The sequence below is a fragment of the Panthera tigris genome, chromosome C1, assembly GCF_018350195.1.
Source record: "Panthera tigris isolate Pti1 chromosome C1, P.tigris_Pti1_mat1.1, whole genome shotgun sequence".
In the NCBI taxonomy this organism is placed as follows: Eukaryota; Metazoa; Chordata; class Mammalia; order Carnivora; family Felidae; genus Panthera; species Panthera tigris.
The window spans coordinates 181,612,124-181,629,437 of NC_056667.1; the positions used below are offsets into that span (position 1 = coordinate 181,612,124).

General features: G+C 38.5%; 1 protein-coding gene across 3 annotated transcripts in view; it reads right to left on the reverse strand.

Moving 5' to 3' along the window:
* Nucleotides 1-1,131: 1,131 nt before the first annotated feature.
* The window catches only part of ANKRD44 (ankyrin repeat domain 44), a 227,656-nt gene continuing 211,473 nt past the window's right edge, over nt 1,132-17,314 (reverse strand). The window contains exon 28 of one of the 3 annotated variants that reach the window (XM_015543192.2): nt 1,132-2,253. In XM_015543192.2, coding sequence (XP_015398678.2) covers nt 1,979-2,253 — 275 coding nt within the window. In that variant the 3' untranslated portion in view covers nt 1,132-1,978. Of the gene's footprint in view, nt 2,254-5,349; nt 5,593-17,314 lie in introns of those variants that run through there. The other 2 variants (XM_015543193.2, XM_042994983.1) reach the window with 2 other exon arrangements.

Consider the following 17,314-nt stretch of genomic DNA (forward strand, 5'->3'; position numbering starts at 1 on the left):
TTCCTTGAAGTGACATTCATCTTCAGGAAAATCACTGCCAAATACCCAAGTCTGAGTAATCACAGTCATCTCATCAGCTGTATATTTGAGTAAAAATGGTTTTCCGTGAAAAAGTCGCTGATTCAGCTAGCAGCTCAATGCAACAGTGCTCTGGCCATACTTGAACATGCAGCACAAGTGCTCCAAGCCTATTTTCATAGCTTTAAGGACTGAAGTTCAATAAAATTGATAACTTTTACTTCATCATTTTTTTTTTTTTTAGTGCCAGTATATGTATAGCGACAGCCAGTATAGTTCCATCACACTGACATTGGTGCTAAGACAATGGCAGTTTTACCTGCTATAAAACTTGTTTTGCACCATTAGTGAAATAGGCAGGTAATCTTAGAATTATTATGAAAAACTTTTTAACTCAGGAAGTCCTTCAAAGGGTCACTGGGATGTCAAGGGTCTGCAAATCATGTTTTGAGAAAAGCTGGTATAGAAAAAGAATAAGGTGGGGAAGGATGGGCAGGAGAGGATATAATCCAGGAAACTGGGTCTTTCGTTGAGATTGATGATGATATGGAAATGTTGCAGTTCAGAGCAAACAGTCAAGAAAGGATTCTTGAGATACCTTAGATGCAAAAAAAGTGGTTTTAGGGACAGGGCCCGTGGGCAGAAAGAGTTGCACTGAGGTTGTGATGGGTGACTGATAATGTACTTTAAGTTGGGAGGGGGCTAGGCCTAGTGTAAGTCTCTAGGAATTTGGAAGCAAGGTTTCCAGGACCTTGAGGGGCTAGCTGTTGTTAGGAAAAGGTCATTTATTACTGTTTAGTAAACTTTAATCATGAGACCCTTCAGATGTATATCAGGGGGCCCTATGCTTGGAGGCTGATTGTTAACATATATCTTCGGGGTTAGAAATAAAGGAAGTTTCTAAAGGAATTTTTATATGTTAAAAGAGACTTAAAGATTCAGGAGGTCAGGATCATGTTAAGCTAAGATTGCCTTTTGCCCTTAGCAAAGTATTAACATGGAGGCAGTTGAGTTCCTAGAGTTGCTCTGCCTGTCTCAAGGACTTGTCAGTGGGATGTACGTTGTAAGGAAGTTTAATTTAATTTTTTCTTTTTTCTTTGTTCTCCACATCAATTAGAAAATTGGTGAGTGTCCAAACTGTTTATTATGCATGCTTAGGTTAGAAGGACATGGAGACGTCCAAATAGAATCCATCTTTGGAAGCAGGTAGTTGTAGCAAATAAAAGGAGGTACCGATCATTATATCCCCACAACTGGATTGTCATTAGCTATTCATTTAAGAATAACTAAATAGTATAAATTAGTCAACATAGGGTTCCTAGAGCTAATTCTTCACAGATGACATAAACTGGATAATGAAACAAGTTAGAACACTATTTCCTTAGTGTTGGTCTGCAAAGCAGGGTACTTTAATTTTGTACAGCCCAGAGCTCATTTCAAAATATGACCAAATTCTTTTCACATTCATTCCCGAGTTTCCACTTCTTTACTTCCTCTTTGTCTTATAACTCAGAACAGGATTTATTTTTCCTTCCCACATTAGTAGACTTCCCTTCCATCAGGAATGTCTCTTTGTCTCCACACCACACATGGTTTCTCCCTTCCCTTTCAATGAGAACTTTGGGGCTTACATTTTGAATTATTTCTCCTACTTTTACATCCACCCTCTCCCCTCTCACTTTTGTCCAACAGGCAGACCATAACATGTGATGGAAAATGGGGGACAGAGGTAATTTATTCAGAGGCTGATTTTGCATGCTTTTGACTCTTCCTTCTTTGCACAGCAAAGTTCTCTTGTTAGTGATTCACAGCATTGTTACTTTCAATTAAAAAAAAAATAAGCTCCCCTTGGAGAGTTATTGATGATAGGAACTTAATTTAACAATAAAAGAAATAATTTGTGTTCTTACAACATTTTTCCTGAAAGAATTCCAAAGAGCTCTGGAAATACTACCTAGTTCTAATTCCCACAGAAAACACCCTTGTTTTCTGTTTTTAGGTGGAAGGGGAGTTTCCAATACCTTGCTCCCAGTAAGAAGACAGAGTGTAATTCCCAAGGGGGGAGGGCGAAGAAAACCTCTCCCATCCCCCACCACAGGCCTTGCAGCTTCCAGCGGAGTAAACCCCTTTGCATTGGGTGGCTGGTGTAAGGCACCTTCCGATTCCTAACTGCTCCTTCAGGGCTTCTGTTATGCAGCTGACCCATGGATCTTGAAGGGTTAACAGCCTGGGTTGCTGTTTAAAAAAAGAGAAAGAAAAGACAAAGAAAATGTGCAATTCTGTTAATTTTTTCAAAGTGGGGACTGGAGAGTGTTCAAGAATAAAAAATATTTGCTGAAACAAGATACTAGTGCCTGCTTTAAATCATCAAAAATTAGATCTTTAAAAAACTATGCATATAATTATATGCAATAAACAACATAGGACTCAATTTTATACAATGGCAATAAAAGCTGATCCTACAAACAGAATTATCTATATTAAAAAAATTAATAGATAAAAAGTGTTGAGATTAAGTATCTGGAAAATAATTCTCACAGTCTTACGTTGTTTCCTAGATTAAGTCAATGGCAACTTAAAAGACTTATCCCAAGAGGAAAAGTAACTATGAAAGGATAGAAAAGACCAAATGTGGAAATGGAGCTCATTGATTGAGAACACTGAATTTTCTTCAAGGTTCCTACTGAAATTGTCCCAGGAATCGGTTCCACAGAAGGCCATTGGCTGTGTCATAAATATGCCATGAAGATGCACAAATGAATTGTGTCTTTTCACAACGTCAGCTTTATCCAGTCATAAAGCAAAGTTGACCACCATTATAAAGCAGGTTCAGGATTCCAAACTCCATGACATTTCACCATGTGATTAAACTTGTCTTCTTACACAGCACACAAAGCAGACCATAAGACAAACCACATAACAAACAAGATAACACAAGGGTCTGGGAAGTAATGAACCAAAAGCAAAATCAGTCTGTGGGCGTGCAGTAGAGATAAGGCCTCAGTCTGGTCCAGGTCAGCTCTTGGCACCTACTGCTTATTAAGTGCAAGCAGTGGAGGATCTCAATTCTATTCGGGAATCCATTGGGCAGAGCCTTTGGTCGTGTCTGAAGAGTCTGACAGTTTGCTGCAAAAATCCTCCCCTTTTTAAAGGGATTTCATTGGTCTTGGGCCCCTGCAGACCTCCACTGCTTCTGCTTGTTATCAGTTCTGGGTGCCAGCTGATGCTGGTCCTGGTGATATCTCTCACCTTTAACTACTTGTGTCATTGCTTGACACAGGCTCCTGCTTGACATGAGAGACTCCATTTTGCTCCCAACAGGCTGGAAAAGTGGGAAACCAGGGAGATTGTGTCTTACTTCAGAGATAACTTTTACTGCATCATTATTTTTCCCTGCAAGTATGTGACAGTGTAGAGTACTGTGACTACCAGTACAGCACCAGGATATAAACATGATTTATGGTAGGGCACCAGCAGTTTTTGCCACTATAAAGCTTGCCTTGGATACTCTGGACTGGCCTGTTCAGTGGGAGAGGAGTATGAAAGAGGGGATACACAGGGTGTTCCAGTGTCTTTCAATAGCTGCACCTGCCCCATTCAAAGACACATTCTGAAGAATATCCCTTTCTCAGATCTCTGAACATATTTCCTTCATTTGGCACCTTGAACTGGGACATCATCCTTGGATGTCTCCTGGCCACTGATCTCACAGCTTGTGTTCATCTTAAGCCGTTGGCTTGCCTTTCTCTTGGCATCGCATTAATAACTATTCTCTCATTGCCACACTTGTCTCACTTCGATTTGGCCTTCCATCCAGAGCACAGGCCCCTCTGCTTATGTTCCAGCCTGTGGGCACTCCTCTCAGCTGTTGGCCTGGCCTTGAGGACCTCTAGTGTTTGAGCATAAGCAAAGTGACACCATCTGGAAATGTTCATTAATGCTAATTTGGAAAACTGGGACATTTTGTTGGAAGGAGCCAAATACGACATACTCATGCACATTCATACATTCACTTATTAAGTAATTCAGGCACTGTCTTAGGTACTGGAGAAATAGACATGACCTAGAAAAGGAAGCAACAGATACATGCATGACCTAAATAATCCCAGGGCTCAATGTGGCTTATCTCTGTGTGAGAGGCACAATATTCCGATATTTATTTATGTTTCTCAAAGAATATTAAAGGAGTCCCGATTCAATTCCCCATATTTAGAGATTTTGATTATTACCCAGAGGCTTTCATATGCTAATCCTCCCAAGCCCTTTCCATGCCTGTTTTTAAAGCACCAGAAAAGACCCAGAATTAGGCCAACCCAAACTGTTCTTTGGCACGTGGCAGGGAGGAGATGGGGAGTGAGGAGCATTGACACAAGAATATTTCATCTTCATCATACGTATAATCACATCATTACAATGGTAAGTGATATGATCAACCACTGCTACTGGCGTATGCGCAGTGCCTCAGAAACAGGGAAAGAAACAATTATTTCTGCCTTTTGTCTTTCAGGTAAAACTTTAGGAGACATTTGAGAAGTGACATTTGACTGAGGTTTGGAAAGTTGAATCCAACAGGCATAAAAGGGGAGGTAAGAGGACTAACACATATGAAGGCAGCAATATATGCGAAGGGGAGGACTTCAGTCCTTTCCAAAATGCCTATAGTGTAGGGTGGCTGAGCTGTACGAGTGATGGAAAAGGAAGATGAAGAGATGGGCAGGTGGTTCAGGCTAAAGAGCTTGACTTTTAAAAAGTATAGATTTTGGCAGCAATTTTGAAAAAAGATTGAAGAAGGGCAAGACTGCAGGCAAGGAGCTTATTAGGATGTTATTTCAGTAATCTAAGTGTCCTTTGATGAGGGTCTGAAACAGGAGTACTGGATAAGGAAATGAGGTAATTGGTCCAAAAGACATTTAAAAGGCACAGAAGTATTAAAAAAAATTTTTTTTTTAAATTTTTAGAAGGCACAGAAGGAACAGAACTTCATAACCCATTGTATAATTATAGCAAAGGAGAGGGAAGAGTCAAGGATGTCTGTCTGGTTTTCAGCCTGGGGACGCAGGATGAATTTTGATGCTATTGAATATCATAGCTACAATAGATTGTTCAAGGGTGAGGGGAAATAAATGTGTTTGAGCACCCATGAAACAACAAGCTGGTGGAGATGGCTGTACATGTAGTGCTTGAAAGACTTCTGAGCTATGGAGCGTATTGGCCAACTGACATCTCTCTAACACTATCCTGTCATGATGAGTGACAGCCTTAATTCTGAAAGTCTCCAGTAAAGGGACTTTACAATCGGTCTTGTATCCATCACTTCTTTATTAGCTCTACATTTTCCCCGTTCTTCATGACCCTAAATTTGTCATGCAGCAGTTAAAACCCACGTATTTTCTTGCTCAGAAGAGGAAGAGCACATCTTAATCTCTTCTGTCTGGAAGAAATTCTTTCGGTGGAACGACTAATGGCACAGTCAGCCTCCAATCATGTTTATTTCCCAGCGTATGCAAATTCCTAGTTTTCTGCTTCAGATGTTACAGGCAGTTGGCAGTTACTCTGTTGACCAACAGATCTAGTCTAAAAACAAAAAATTGTTAGAACTGAAAGGATATGAGAAATTACTGACTCAAATCTCCATAGTTTACAGTTCAAGGTAACCTTAAACTATTTAGGTTGTCTTTTACTCTTACAAAAAGGATGTGTTTCTCAATTCTTAACGTATCTGTGGTTTTACTGGAACATCTCCAAGTTTTCTTCATTCCTCTCTAACTTTGAAACTTGGAGCTTGTGCTAATGAGCGGTATTAACCTACCACAAAATAGAATGACTAATATTTACCTCCTAGTTCCTGTTGTGCATTCAAGCATCTTTTCTTTTTAAAAACTTTATTGCAAAAACAATAAACATAAATGTAAACATAAATTCAGAACAGAAGTCGCCCACATTTCTGGCACATAGTTAAATCAATGTTTTAATTTGTCTATATTATATTTCAGTCCTTTTTCATATATACGTTAAATTTTTATCTATTTTTGTGATATAAAACAATTTTATATTCTACATTTTATATTTTCACTTAACATTATGCCATGCACATCTCCCATTTAACTGCAATTTCACCACTATCTTATACCCTCCTCCTCTAACATTATAGGGTAAGTCCTGCCATCATGCAGCAGATAGATGGCAATAAACATATATATGGATTTTTTGTTGATGTTGGAATTATAGCTATAAACATTTCACTAAAACTTACTTGTTTTAAACCACACTTAGTACTGCTTAACCACACTTATTATTTTTAATAGCTTAATATCATTCCATAGTAGGGATATAGCAGAATGAATTCAAATTGTCTCCCATTTTTTCTTTCCCACTAACAATAAATGCAACAGACAGGGGTGCCTGGCTGGCTCAGTTGGTAGAGCATGGGACTCTTGATCTCTGGATTGTAAGTTTGAGTCCCACATTGGATGTAGTGATTACTTAAAAATAAAAGCTTTAAAAAATGCAATAAATATTTTGGCATGTATTTCACTGCTTTTCTGAGGGACTAATAGTCAACTTGTAGTTGCTAGAAAAGTATACTGGCCAGCTGTATTGGCTTTAGACTGGTGTCCCATACTAGAAGGCAATGCTCTGGTCCTTCTCCAGTTGTGTTCCTCCCTGTGTGGCAAGGAGTCTGTGGCTGAAAGATGTGCCCAGTTGTAATCTGTGACCTTCTATTAGACTATTTTGATATCTAAGATGCTGCAATTCCCTACCCAAAAGTATTGACTCTAATAACAGAGCTACATGGCTCATTTTCCTATGTCCATCCACTTGAGGGTAACTTATGCCACCACTGCATGCCACCCCATAGGCCTGAGGGGTAGCCAAGGGGCTGAAGGTATAAACAGAGCTTGGTTGTGCCAGCAAGGTATCCATATACGTATGTAACACTCCTCTTGGTGAAGGATCAGGCTGTAGGTAGGAAGAAAATGGAGTGAGTCACGAGCCACAGGTTGAAGGTGGGAGGCTACCTTCCCTATGCTACAATGGTCTGACTTAGAACTCCAACGAAGGCAACATTTTTACATCTAAACCGGTTCTTCTAGGTTGTCATGAAGGCATATTTGTCAAAGTATGGTGAGAGAACATATTTTATTTAATGATTTTTTTAGCTTGTTTTTTTTTTTTCACTTTTAAGTATTTCAACATCTGGTATAAAAGCTTCCACTTATACTGTTGCTCAGGACCTGAGAATGTTAGAGGCAGGCCTATTGGTGTCTGTTTTGATTGTTGTCTTGTTCTGATTGGTAGGCATTTGTACCATATTGGCTGTTAAATATTTTAAATATCACCCTTGCTTAGCTGCAATTTTATTTCTGCAGCATAGATTCCACAGGGTAGGACTGATTGGTAAAAGGGTTTGTTTAATTCTAATTTTAATTAGTATTATCATATGCCATATTTTATCATTCACATTTAATGTCTTTAAGATCAGGATGCATCTAATAATCAAAGAGAAGAAAGTATTGTATCATTGTTCAATTGGCATTATTCTCTTCCTTTGATAAGATAATGGTACATCTTTGCTATAGACTGAATGTTTGTGTCCATTCAAAATTCATATGTTGAAATATAATTTCCATCATGATAGTATTAGGAAGTGGTGCCTTCGGGAGGTTATTAGGTCACGAGGCTGGAGCCTTCATGAATGGGACTTGTGACCTTGTAAAGAGACCCCAGAGAGTTTTCCTATCCCTCCTATCATGTGAGGGTACAGAAACAGGGAACAGGCTCTTACCAGACACCTCATCTACAGCACCTAGTCTTGGAATTCCCAGTTCCCAAGCAGAGAAATGAATGTTGTTCAAGCCACCCAGTCTATGGGATTTTTGTTATAGCAGCCTAAATTGACTAGACAGTCTTACAATTGCTATCTTAGATTTGATGAAATACAGTATTGTCCTACTGTAGCAGTTCCCATACCCACTATCACTGTAGGAGAGTTCCTGTCTTTTGGCCTGCAGCAGGTGGTATCACTCTTTTTAAAACTTTTTGTAAATCTTTTGAGTAAAAAATAATATAACTCTTGCTTTAACTTGGATTTCCCTACTTACTAGTGATGTTGAGATTTTTAAAAACATACTTATTAAATATTTATCTTTTTGTAAATTAGTTACATACTTTTTCGATTTTTAAATTGTGTTTTCTGTGTTTGTTACCAATTTATAGATATTATATTATAGACATTAAACTTTGATCTGTCATTCTATTGTAAACAGAAATTATATAGGGGAGAAATGCGATGCAAGGGAATGGTTGGTGAGTCACCCCACAGTGCTGGGAGCCTTGATGTTCAAACCAGTCATTCTTTGACATCTTCCCTCCTGGCTTCCCATGACAAATCAGGAATTCTACATGAACTGTGGGAGATGTGATCCAGTGACTAATGAAATCAGTGGCCTTGGTTCCCCGACCCCTGCTAAGGTTAGATGGGGAGAAACAGAATCCAACAATGTATAAAACATTATACACCCTTACTAGATGGGATTTATCCCATATATCCAAGTTGATTCAATATAAAAAATTAATGTAATACTCACATTAATAAAGGACGAAGGATGAAACCACATGATCAATCATCTCAAAAGCTTCAGTGAAGCATTTGGCAAAATCCAACCTCCTTTAATAATTTAAAAAACTCAACAAACTAGAAATAGAAGGAAACTTCCACAAACTGATAAGGGGCATCTGTAAAAACCCACAACTAACCTCATATGTAATAGTGAAAGGCAGGATTCTTTCCCCCCAAGATCAAGAACAAAATAATGATGTCCATTCTCACCGGTTCTATTCAACATCATACCTGAGCTTCTCATTAGGGCAATTAGGCAAGAAAAAGTAATAAAAAGTATCCAGATTGAAAATGAGGAAGTGAAACTATCTCCATTTTCAGATGACATGATGTTATATATAGAAAATCCTAAGGAAACCACTAAAAAACTATTAGAAATAATAAACAAGTTTAGCAAGTTTGCAAGATACAAGATAAATTTTTATAAATCAATTGTATTTCTATACATTAGCAATGAAAAATCTGAAAGTGAAATTAAGAAAACCATTCCTTTAACAGTTGCATCAAAAGGAATAAAATACTTAGGAATAAATTGAACAAAAGAAGTGTAAAACTTGCACAGTAAAAACTACCAAACACTGTCAAAAGAAAGACCTAAATAAATACAAAGACATTCCATGTTCATGGACCAGAAAACTTAATATAGTAAATAGGGCAATACTCCTCAAATTGACTTACAGATTCTAAATGTAAGAGCTATACCTATAAAACCCTTAAAACAAAACATAAGAGTAAATCTTTATAACTTTGAATTAGGAAGTGGTTTTTTTTTACATATGATACTAAAAGTACAATTTTTGTGCCTCAAAGGACACAATCAAGAAAAAAAAATAGAATGGGAGAAAAAATGTGCAAATCCTATATTGATAAGGGACTTGTACCTAGGATATATAACAAGTTTTTACAACTCAACAATATAAAAGTAAATAACTCTACTTTAAAATGGGTAAAGGATTGAGGGGGGCCTGGGTGACTCAGCCAGTTAAGCCTTAGACTCTTGATTTTGGCTCAGGTCGTGATCTCACAATTCGTGAGATCAAGCTCTGCATTGGGCTCTGTACTAACAGTGAAGAGTCTGCTTGGGATTCTTTCTCTCCCTCTCTCTTTCTCTGCCCCTCCCCCACTCGTGCTTGCAAGCTCTCTTTCTCTCAAAATAAATAAACTCTAAAAGAGAACATTAAAAAAATAAATAAAATGGGCAAAGGACTGAATACACATTTCTTCAAAGAAGATTTAAGAATAACCAATAAGCACACAAAGCAATGCTCAACATCATTAGTCATGAACCAGAAATGCAAATCAAAACCACAATAAGATACCACTTCACACCCACTAGGGTGGCTGTAATAAAAACAAATGGGAAGTAAGATAAGGGTGTGGAGAAATTGAAACTCATATATTGCTGATGGAATGTTTGGCAGTTCCTCAAAAAATAAATCTAGAGTTACCCAGAAATTTCAGCAATTCCACTTGTACGTATAAACATAAGAAAACTGAAACACAAGTCCATACAAATATCTGTACACAGTGTTCATAGCAGCATTATTCATAACAGCTCAAAAGTAGAAACAACTCAAATGTCATCAACTGATGAATGGATAAACAAAATGTGGTATATCCATACAATCAAGTTGTTATTTGGCTATAAAAAGGAATGAAGTAATGATACATGAAAAAACATGGAAAAACCTTGAACACTTTATGCTGAGAAGCCTGTCACAAAGGACATACATTGAATTATTTCATTTATACGGAATGTCCAAAATAGACAAACTCATAATGATAGGAAGTAGGTAAGTGGTTGCCAGGGAAGGCGAGAAGGAGCGGATGGAGAATGACTGTTAATGTATATGGGGTTTCTTGTTCGGGTGATGCAAATTTACCAGAATTAGATAGTGGTGCTTGTTACAGAACTTTTTGAAATCACTAACAATGATTGAATTTTATACCTTAAAAGAGTGAATTTTATGGTATTTCAATTATATTTCAATAGATCTGTTATTGAAAAAAAAGTGGCTGCTGGTTTTGGACCACAGACCATAGTTTACCAACCCCCTGTTGCATACAAATATTTACTGTCATAGAAGAAATTACCATGCTATGGTAATTAAGATTATGAACTCTAGAGTCACCTAAATTTGAATCCCAGATCTGCCACTAGTTATTGTGTATTACTGGGGGGTTATAATAACATCTATCTTCTAGGTAGGGTGAAATGGGTTGATACATGGAAAGCACTCACAGCAGTGCCTGGCACAGAAGAAGTATTCAGTGGGTATGGGCTATTTTTATTATTCACTCTGATTGAAAAAGTAGCTCGACTAATTCGATAAGATGATTTTTATTTGGTGCTCTGGTCAGAACCAGCAGCTTAATAAGAATGTCCTCTGTTCCCCATCCAAGTCACTATCAGATCATGAGGCTGGCAGCCGGAAAAATGAGGATGGATCATTAATATACACTAGAAAATATGTTCTTATCTCTAGGAAATATTGTTAGCACCCTGAAGGGCTTTTCTTTTTCCATATCTAAAATATATTGTGGGAAATTAATTAGTTTTCTCAATCTAATTTCTAGTGTCAGCTGTGACATCACAAAGCAAACTCCCAGATGGTACCAACTGAACCCTTTATCAGCTTTGTTAGCACTGATGCCAAAATGAAACTGGCCCAGCAGCCCCATCAAAATTTACATGCTAACGGGTAGACCCTTGTGAATGAAGTTAAGCAGAAAATGAATCATTAGGTAACATTCCTCTAGCAAAATCATCCTAGATTTTAAGTAATAATGAAACAGCAAGGAGTAAACTCAAGACTGAAAAAGAATGTAAAATAGAAACATGGCACACACTTAGAAATGGAGAAATCATTTCTAAAAAAACAAGAAGTTCAAAGGGAAATTATAAACACAAATTAGCTTTCTCTCCTTTTAGTTGAAAATTGAGATTTTCAGGAACAGTTAACATTTTAAGGCAAATTTAGTTTTCACTTAAAGAGCAAGACAGAATTCCAGTGGTTTTAGTCTTTTGTCTTCTGTGGAAAGCCTACTGCTAAGTATTCAGTTTGTCATTGCTATTACTAAGATGTTTGATCCATACACTCCTTTTGTTCATTCTGTGGCTCTTAACCATCTGTCATGTTTTCTGGAGAGCATCATAAACACATTTAGGTTCAACCATATGGTCATGAAACCTGTCATCCTATTATAATGAAAGTCTGGTTGGTTCTTTTTCTTGTGTTTGTTTTTAACAGAAATGCACTTGACCATTCTTTAAAAGCATCATCCTAATCCTGGAACCAAACTTCAGTCTGATAATAAATCAACTCTGAGTCTACAGCAACTTAAAGTAAACAACCTGAATAACAGATGTTTTGAAATGGCCAAATTTTCTCATCAATTTTACTCAAATACTATGTGAAATGGCTTTGGGGCCTTCATTATATTGGCCTCCTCAGTTTTTACTTCCGCACCTCCAATGCTTTTTCCTTCAATCATCCTAAACTACCTACTCTTTAGGTTTGTCATCATCAAAACTGTGCTACCTCTGAAAGCCTTACCTCAGGCATCCCATGTTTAGCTCATCACCTCTGATGCTACAACTCAGCAATTCTTCCATCTTGCCAAGACCTTCAGTTCAGTGACTCTACCCCTTGTTCATTCTCCATAACCTCCCTCATGACTTCACTTCCTTCCTTACCCAGTTTAGAATCCATGATCCATATAACCATATCTATTGAAATCACCATAGTTCCATAGCTCCCTTGACTCGCCTCGCAAAGCTCTATCCCTTTTTAAATCCTACTATGTACTTATTCTATGCCTGTACCCAGACATCTGATGAAAAACCCATCAGGATGACTGGTATCATTTAAATTAATGGTAATAAATCTCAAATGTACTAAGCCCTAATCAGCAATCTTCCTTTGCTGCTCCAAAATGTTCCTTCCAAAATTACTTTCCATCGCTTCCCAGACCTTCTTCCTGCTCTCTTCCAGACACTCCCTCAGCATCAATATGATAAAACATGTCCTATCTTAAAAAAACAATACCCTCTCCGGTCTCCAGAGCTTCCTTCAACTACTGCCTTGCTTTTCTTTTTCCCTTCAGCTTCTCTGCTTTCTTTATCTCCTCATCCTATCCTCTGGATTGTTGCCCCCACCACTCTGATGCATCTGTTCTTACAAAGATCACTAATAAATTTTATGTTGCCAAACCCAACGTCACTCTGTCATGTCTTATTTGAGTTCCCAGAAGTGATTGAGACCATAGATACAACTGAAGCTCCTTTTTCCATGACATTCTTTTCCAGGTTTTAGAGATACCTTGTTCTCTTGCATTTCCTCCTTCCTCACTGGCCATTCCTTTTTGATGTTCTCTGCTAGGTCCTCTCCTCTTTCTGACCTCTAAATGTTGGTGTGCCCATGGTTCAGTGTCCTTCTCTCTCCCTATTACTCCCAAGGCAATCTCCCATGGTCATCTATAATTTCACATGACCCAAGCCCCAGCCTCTCTGCCAAACTCTAGACTATTTACTTGACATCAAACCATCAGTAAGGTCAGCCAACTCTACTTTCAAGAATACTCCAAAATTTCCTCATTCTCTCCATTTCCCTTGTTGCCACACCATTCCAAGCCACCATGTTTACTTGTCTATTCTATTGCAGTGGCCACTGAACTGATCACTAGGGTTCCTCTCTTTCTTCCTTACAGCAGCTAGAATGATCTTTTAAAAACAAAATAGGACCATAGCCATTTTTCTCCTTAAATTTCTTCAGTGGATTTTTATCACATTCAGAATAAAAAAGAAACTACTTCTTCTGGCTCATAAAATTTAATAAGATCTGGCTCCAGATTGCTGTTGAGCTCATCTCCTACCCTACAAGTCTGTAGCCACACTGGCCCCATTTCTGTTCCTGGAACATACCACATTCACTCCTGCCTTTGGGTGTTGGCACTGACTGTTCTCTTTCCTCTGGTCTTTATATGGTTGGCAACTTGTCATTAAGATCTGAGCTTAGATGTTTGTAAATCTTAGGAATCCCGACTATAAGAAATATGAGTTATTCAAGTTCTCAAACTTGCTGGGTGCTTTCAACTGAATATAAACATGGGTAAGTTTTTTTTACTCCAAGTACCACTTCACTTCACTATTTTTTCCTTGAAAATTATAAAATCCTTCTAGAATTTAAGTTTGCTTCATTAAATCGTCATTTATCTTTGTGGTGGTAGCCACAAAGATTAAAAAAAAAAAAGTATCCTAGAAATTGTGTCTACCAACGCCTAGAGAACATGAGAGAACATGAGACAATAGTGCTTTGTTGCCAAATCTTGCTATGTGACTGTGGGCCAAGTGCCCCATCGTTGTGAACAGGATTCCCCCACCTGGACGTAGATACGATCATACCCTGCTGAAGACAAGGAATGTATATCTGCATACATGCATTCGTGTATTTAATAACAAAAGAATTAAGTGTCTCAATTCTGCGCAGTAGTTTTCTCCTCTCCACTCACTTGCATGTGCTCTTTTCTGGAAAAACACACAATCAGGGACCATGTTGTCAACATTGCTTCTGAAATTCTTTTTCTTTTTTTTACAATTTATTTTAATAGTTTATTTTTGAGAGAGAGAGAGAGAGAAAGGGCATGAGAGAGGACAGGGGAGAGGCAGAGAGAGAGGGAGACACAGAATCTGAAGCAGGCTCCAGGCTCTGAGTGGTCAGCACAGAGCTCGACATGGGGCTCGAACTCCTGAGCCATGACATGAGGTCATGACCTGAGCCAAAGTTGGTTGCTTAACCGACTGAGCCACCCAGGCACCCCTGAAATTCTTTTTCTTAAACTTGTAAGTGCTCTTTAACAGGTATACATATTTGAGCCTGTTTATGCAATTCCCGTGAAAAAAGAGTTAAAAATATGGCTGGCTTCACAAATAACAAATCGATGAAGAAATGATTCAGCAAAAATGGTGAGGAGGCGGATGAGTTGTGAGGTGGCAGAGCACCAGCACTGAGGACAGGGTGGTCGCACGCTGGGCTTGGTGGGATGTTTGGTGGTACCCCTGGCCTAGTAAATGCTAATACAGTAAATGCTAGTAGCAGTTTACTCCCACCCACAGTTACTGTGCCAGCCCCAGAGCTCATGTTTCCAATCACCCCCTGGAGTGCTTGAAAATTAATGAATGGCACAGCCATTATCTTTGCTGCTTTATATTTTACAGCAAATGTATCTTCAGTATGAAATTTGCCAGAGACAATGCATAGAGCACTTTGACCCACAACATTTTTTATGTTATGTTAATAGCTTTTTAGTTGAATGCCTTTGTGCCTTGCAAGCTAATTCTGGAACACATGAAATGTGTTCAGTGAGGGGCAGATGTACCAGGATCTAAACCTGCTGAATGGAATTAGAAGGATCCTTTGACAAGCGGTTTGGAGACAAAGTGCACCAGCAACGTTCAACAATACAGCTACTGTAGCAGAAGCGATCGGCTCCTTTCTGCTTGCTTATGACAGCACAGGTGAAATTAGGGGATCCCTATGTTTTTCTTGAATTTAGGAAGTCAAGTAAACAATTTCCTTAGCAAGACTGGGAAGAAGTTATTCTAGGAGGATGCTATGCTCTGGAAGGACATTGTGATAGATCCAGTGAGATAAATAGCTTCCCAAATAGTTCCCAGTGATTACTGCCTCTTGGTAGTCAGACCCTTTGGTCCCTTGAACATGGAACAAACTTAGTGATTTGCTTCTTATGAATAAAATATTATGGAAAAAATAACGAAATTTCACTTCAATATTCAGTTTAAAAGCTGTCACTTCTGGGGCACCTGGGTGGCTCAGTCGTTAAGCGTCTGTTGATTTAGGCTCAGGTCATGATCCCACGGTTCGTGAGTGCCGACAGTGCAGAGCCTGCTTGGGACTCTCTCTCTCTCTCTCTCTCTCTCTCCTTCTCTCCCTGTCCCTCCCCATCTTGTTCTCTCTCCCTCTCAAAAAAGAAAAAAATAAATAAAACTTAAAAAAGCCATCACTTCTGTCTTATACTTTCTCCTTCTGGCTTTTTTCAGCTTGCTAGCTCTAGTGAGGTAAGCTACCAGGTTGGGACCTGGCCCTGTTGGGAAGGGAAAAATTTGGCATGGAATTGAAGGCAGTGAAGAGCCATCAAGAAACAAAAGCCCTCAGTCCAACAACCCATGAAGAATCTACCAACAACCATATGAGTGAGTTAGAAATGAATCTTTCCCCGGCTAACACCAAGATTACAACCCATGAGGGGCCCTGCGACAGAAGACCCAACTAAACCGTGCCTGGACTCCTGACTCTCAGACACTGTGAGATAATACACATTTGTTGTTTTAAGTCACTAAGTTTTGGGGTAATTTGTTTCACGGCATTAGGTAACTAATATAGACACTCAGCTCTCAACTACATGAAGTACCTACCTGTGGTATGACTCACGCTTCACAGTCGTCCAGAATGAAAAGCACCAACATTTGTATATTTGAATAAGGAGTGAGACATTGCAAAGTACAAAACCTCCCTAAACATCTCTAAGCAGGAGCAACCCCAACAATCACAAAGCATTATTGCCAGGATGGCATAAAAGAAAGAACATCTATAGGCACAGGTTGTACATTCAGATCATCAATTATACAAATTTGAGCAAATTATGTAATTTCTCTGGAATCCAGTTTCTTCATGATGGGATTGGGCTAGACCGTAAGAACTGCTAGCACTCCAGAACACTGTGCTTTGAGGAACTCCAGAGGGCCCCACCCCAGAGTCTCTTTCTCTTCAGCTGGAAATGGCGTCCCTGGGAATTTGTTCCTTAATGCTTCTAAGGACTGTCCCTGAAATTATTACTTAATGGGAGGAATTCTGAATGTGAGAAAGAGAGAAAATTCTATTGAAACCTCTGAGATAGTGCAGCGAGGTGGGGCCTTGTATTGCAATGAAGCAGTTGAAGGGTAATGGTGGCAGCCACAAAGATAAGTGTGGTTGATTTCACAATTTTGAGGACCTAGTAGACTTCCCCCTTTCTGAGATATGTGATTTACACAGTCATATTGCCCCTCTCACCGTGAGTGCCTTAGGAATCTAGAGCAAGCTCCCATTCAGTCAGAGCCACTGTATTAAATCTTATGGTTCCCATATTTGTACTCTTTTTCGGTCCTAATTTTTCTACTTCCAGTTTATCACGTGTCCTTTGTTGCAGGCCAGCTCAGATCCTTTGCCAAAAAAATTGGAAGCACAAATAAATATAATAAACACGATTATACATATTTAACTTTTCCCCCTCTAACTGAGTTGGTATAAACAGACATAGCAAGTCTGGAAATACACTTCTATCTTGATTGTTAATTTTCAAAATTTAAGGACAATTTGGCTTCGGTGGCGACCAAGATTTAAGTTAGTGGAATAATTGGTAAAATGAGCATAAACTGGAAAAATTAAAGACCAACACAAATTGTAACAATATTTGTACCGTTTTTATTTGTAAAAATAACCATCTGAATGCATTTCCATAGTATATTACAGTTAAGTACTTCATTACATTATTAGCATTCAGTAGTTGAAAAAGTATTAAACTGTGCTTGAAAAGATTCAGATTGGTTCAAAGTAATTCACTGAACTAAAAGTCATTGTCTTCATTTTTACAGTCATGACATTTACCAGAGTCATT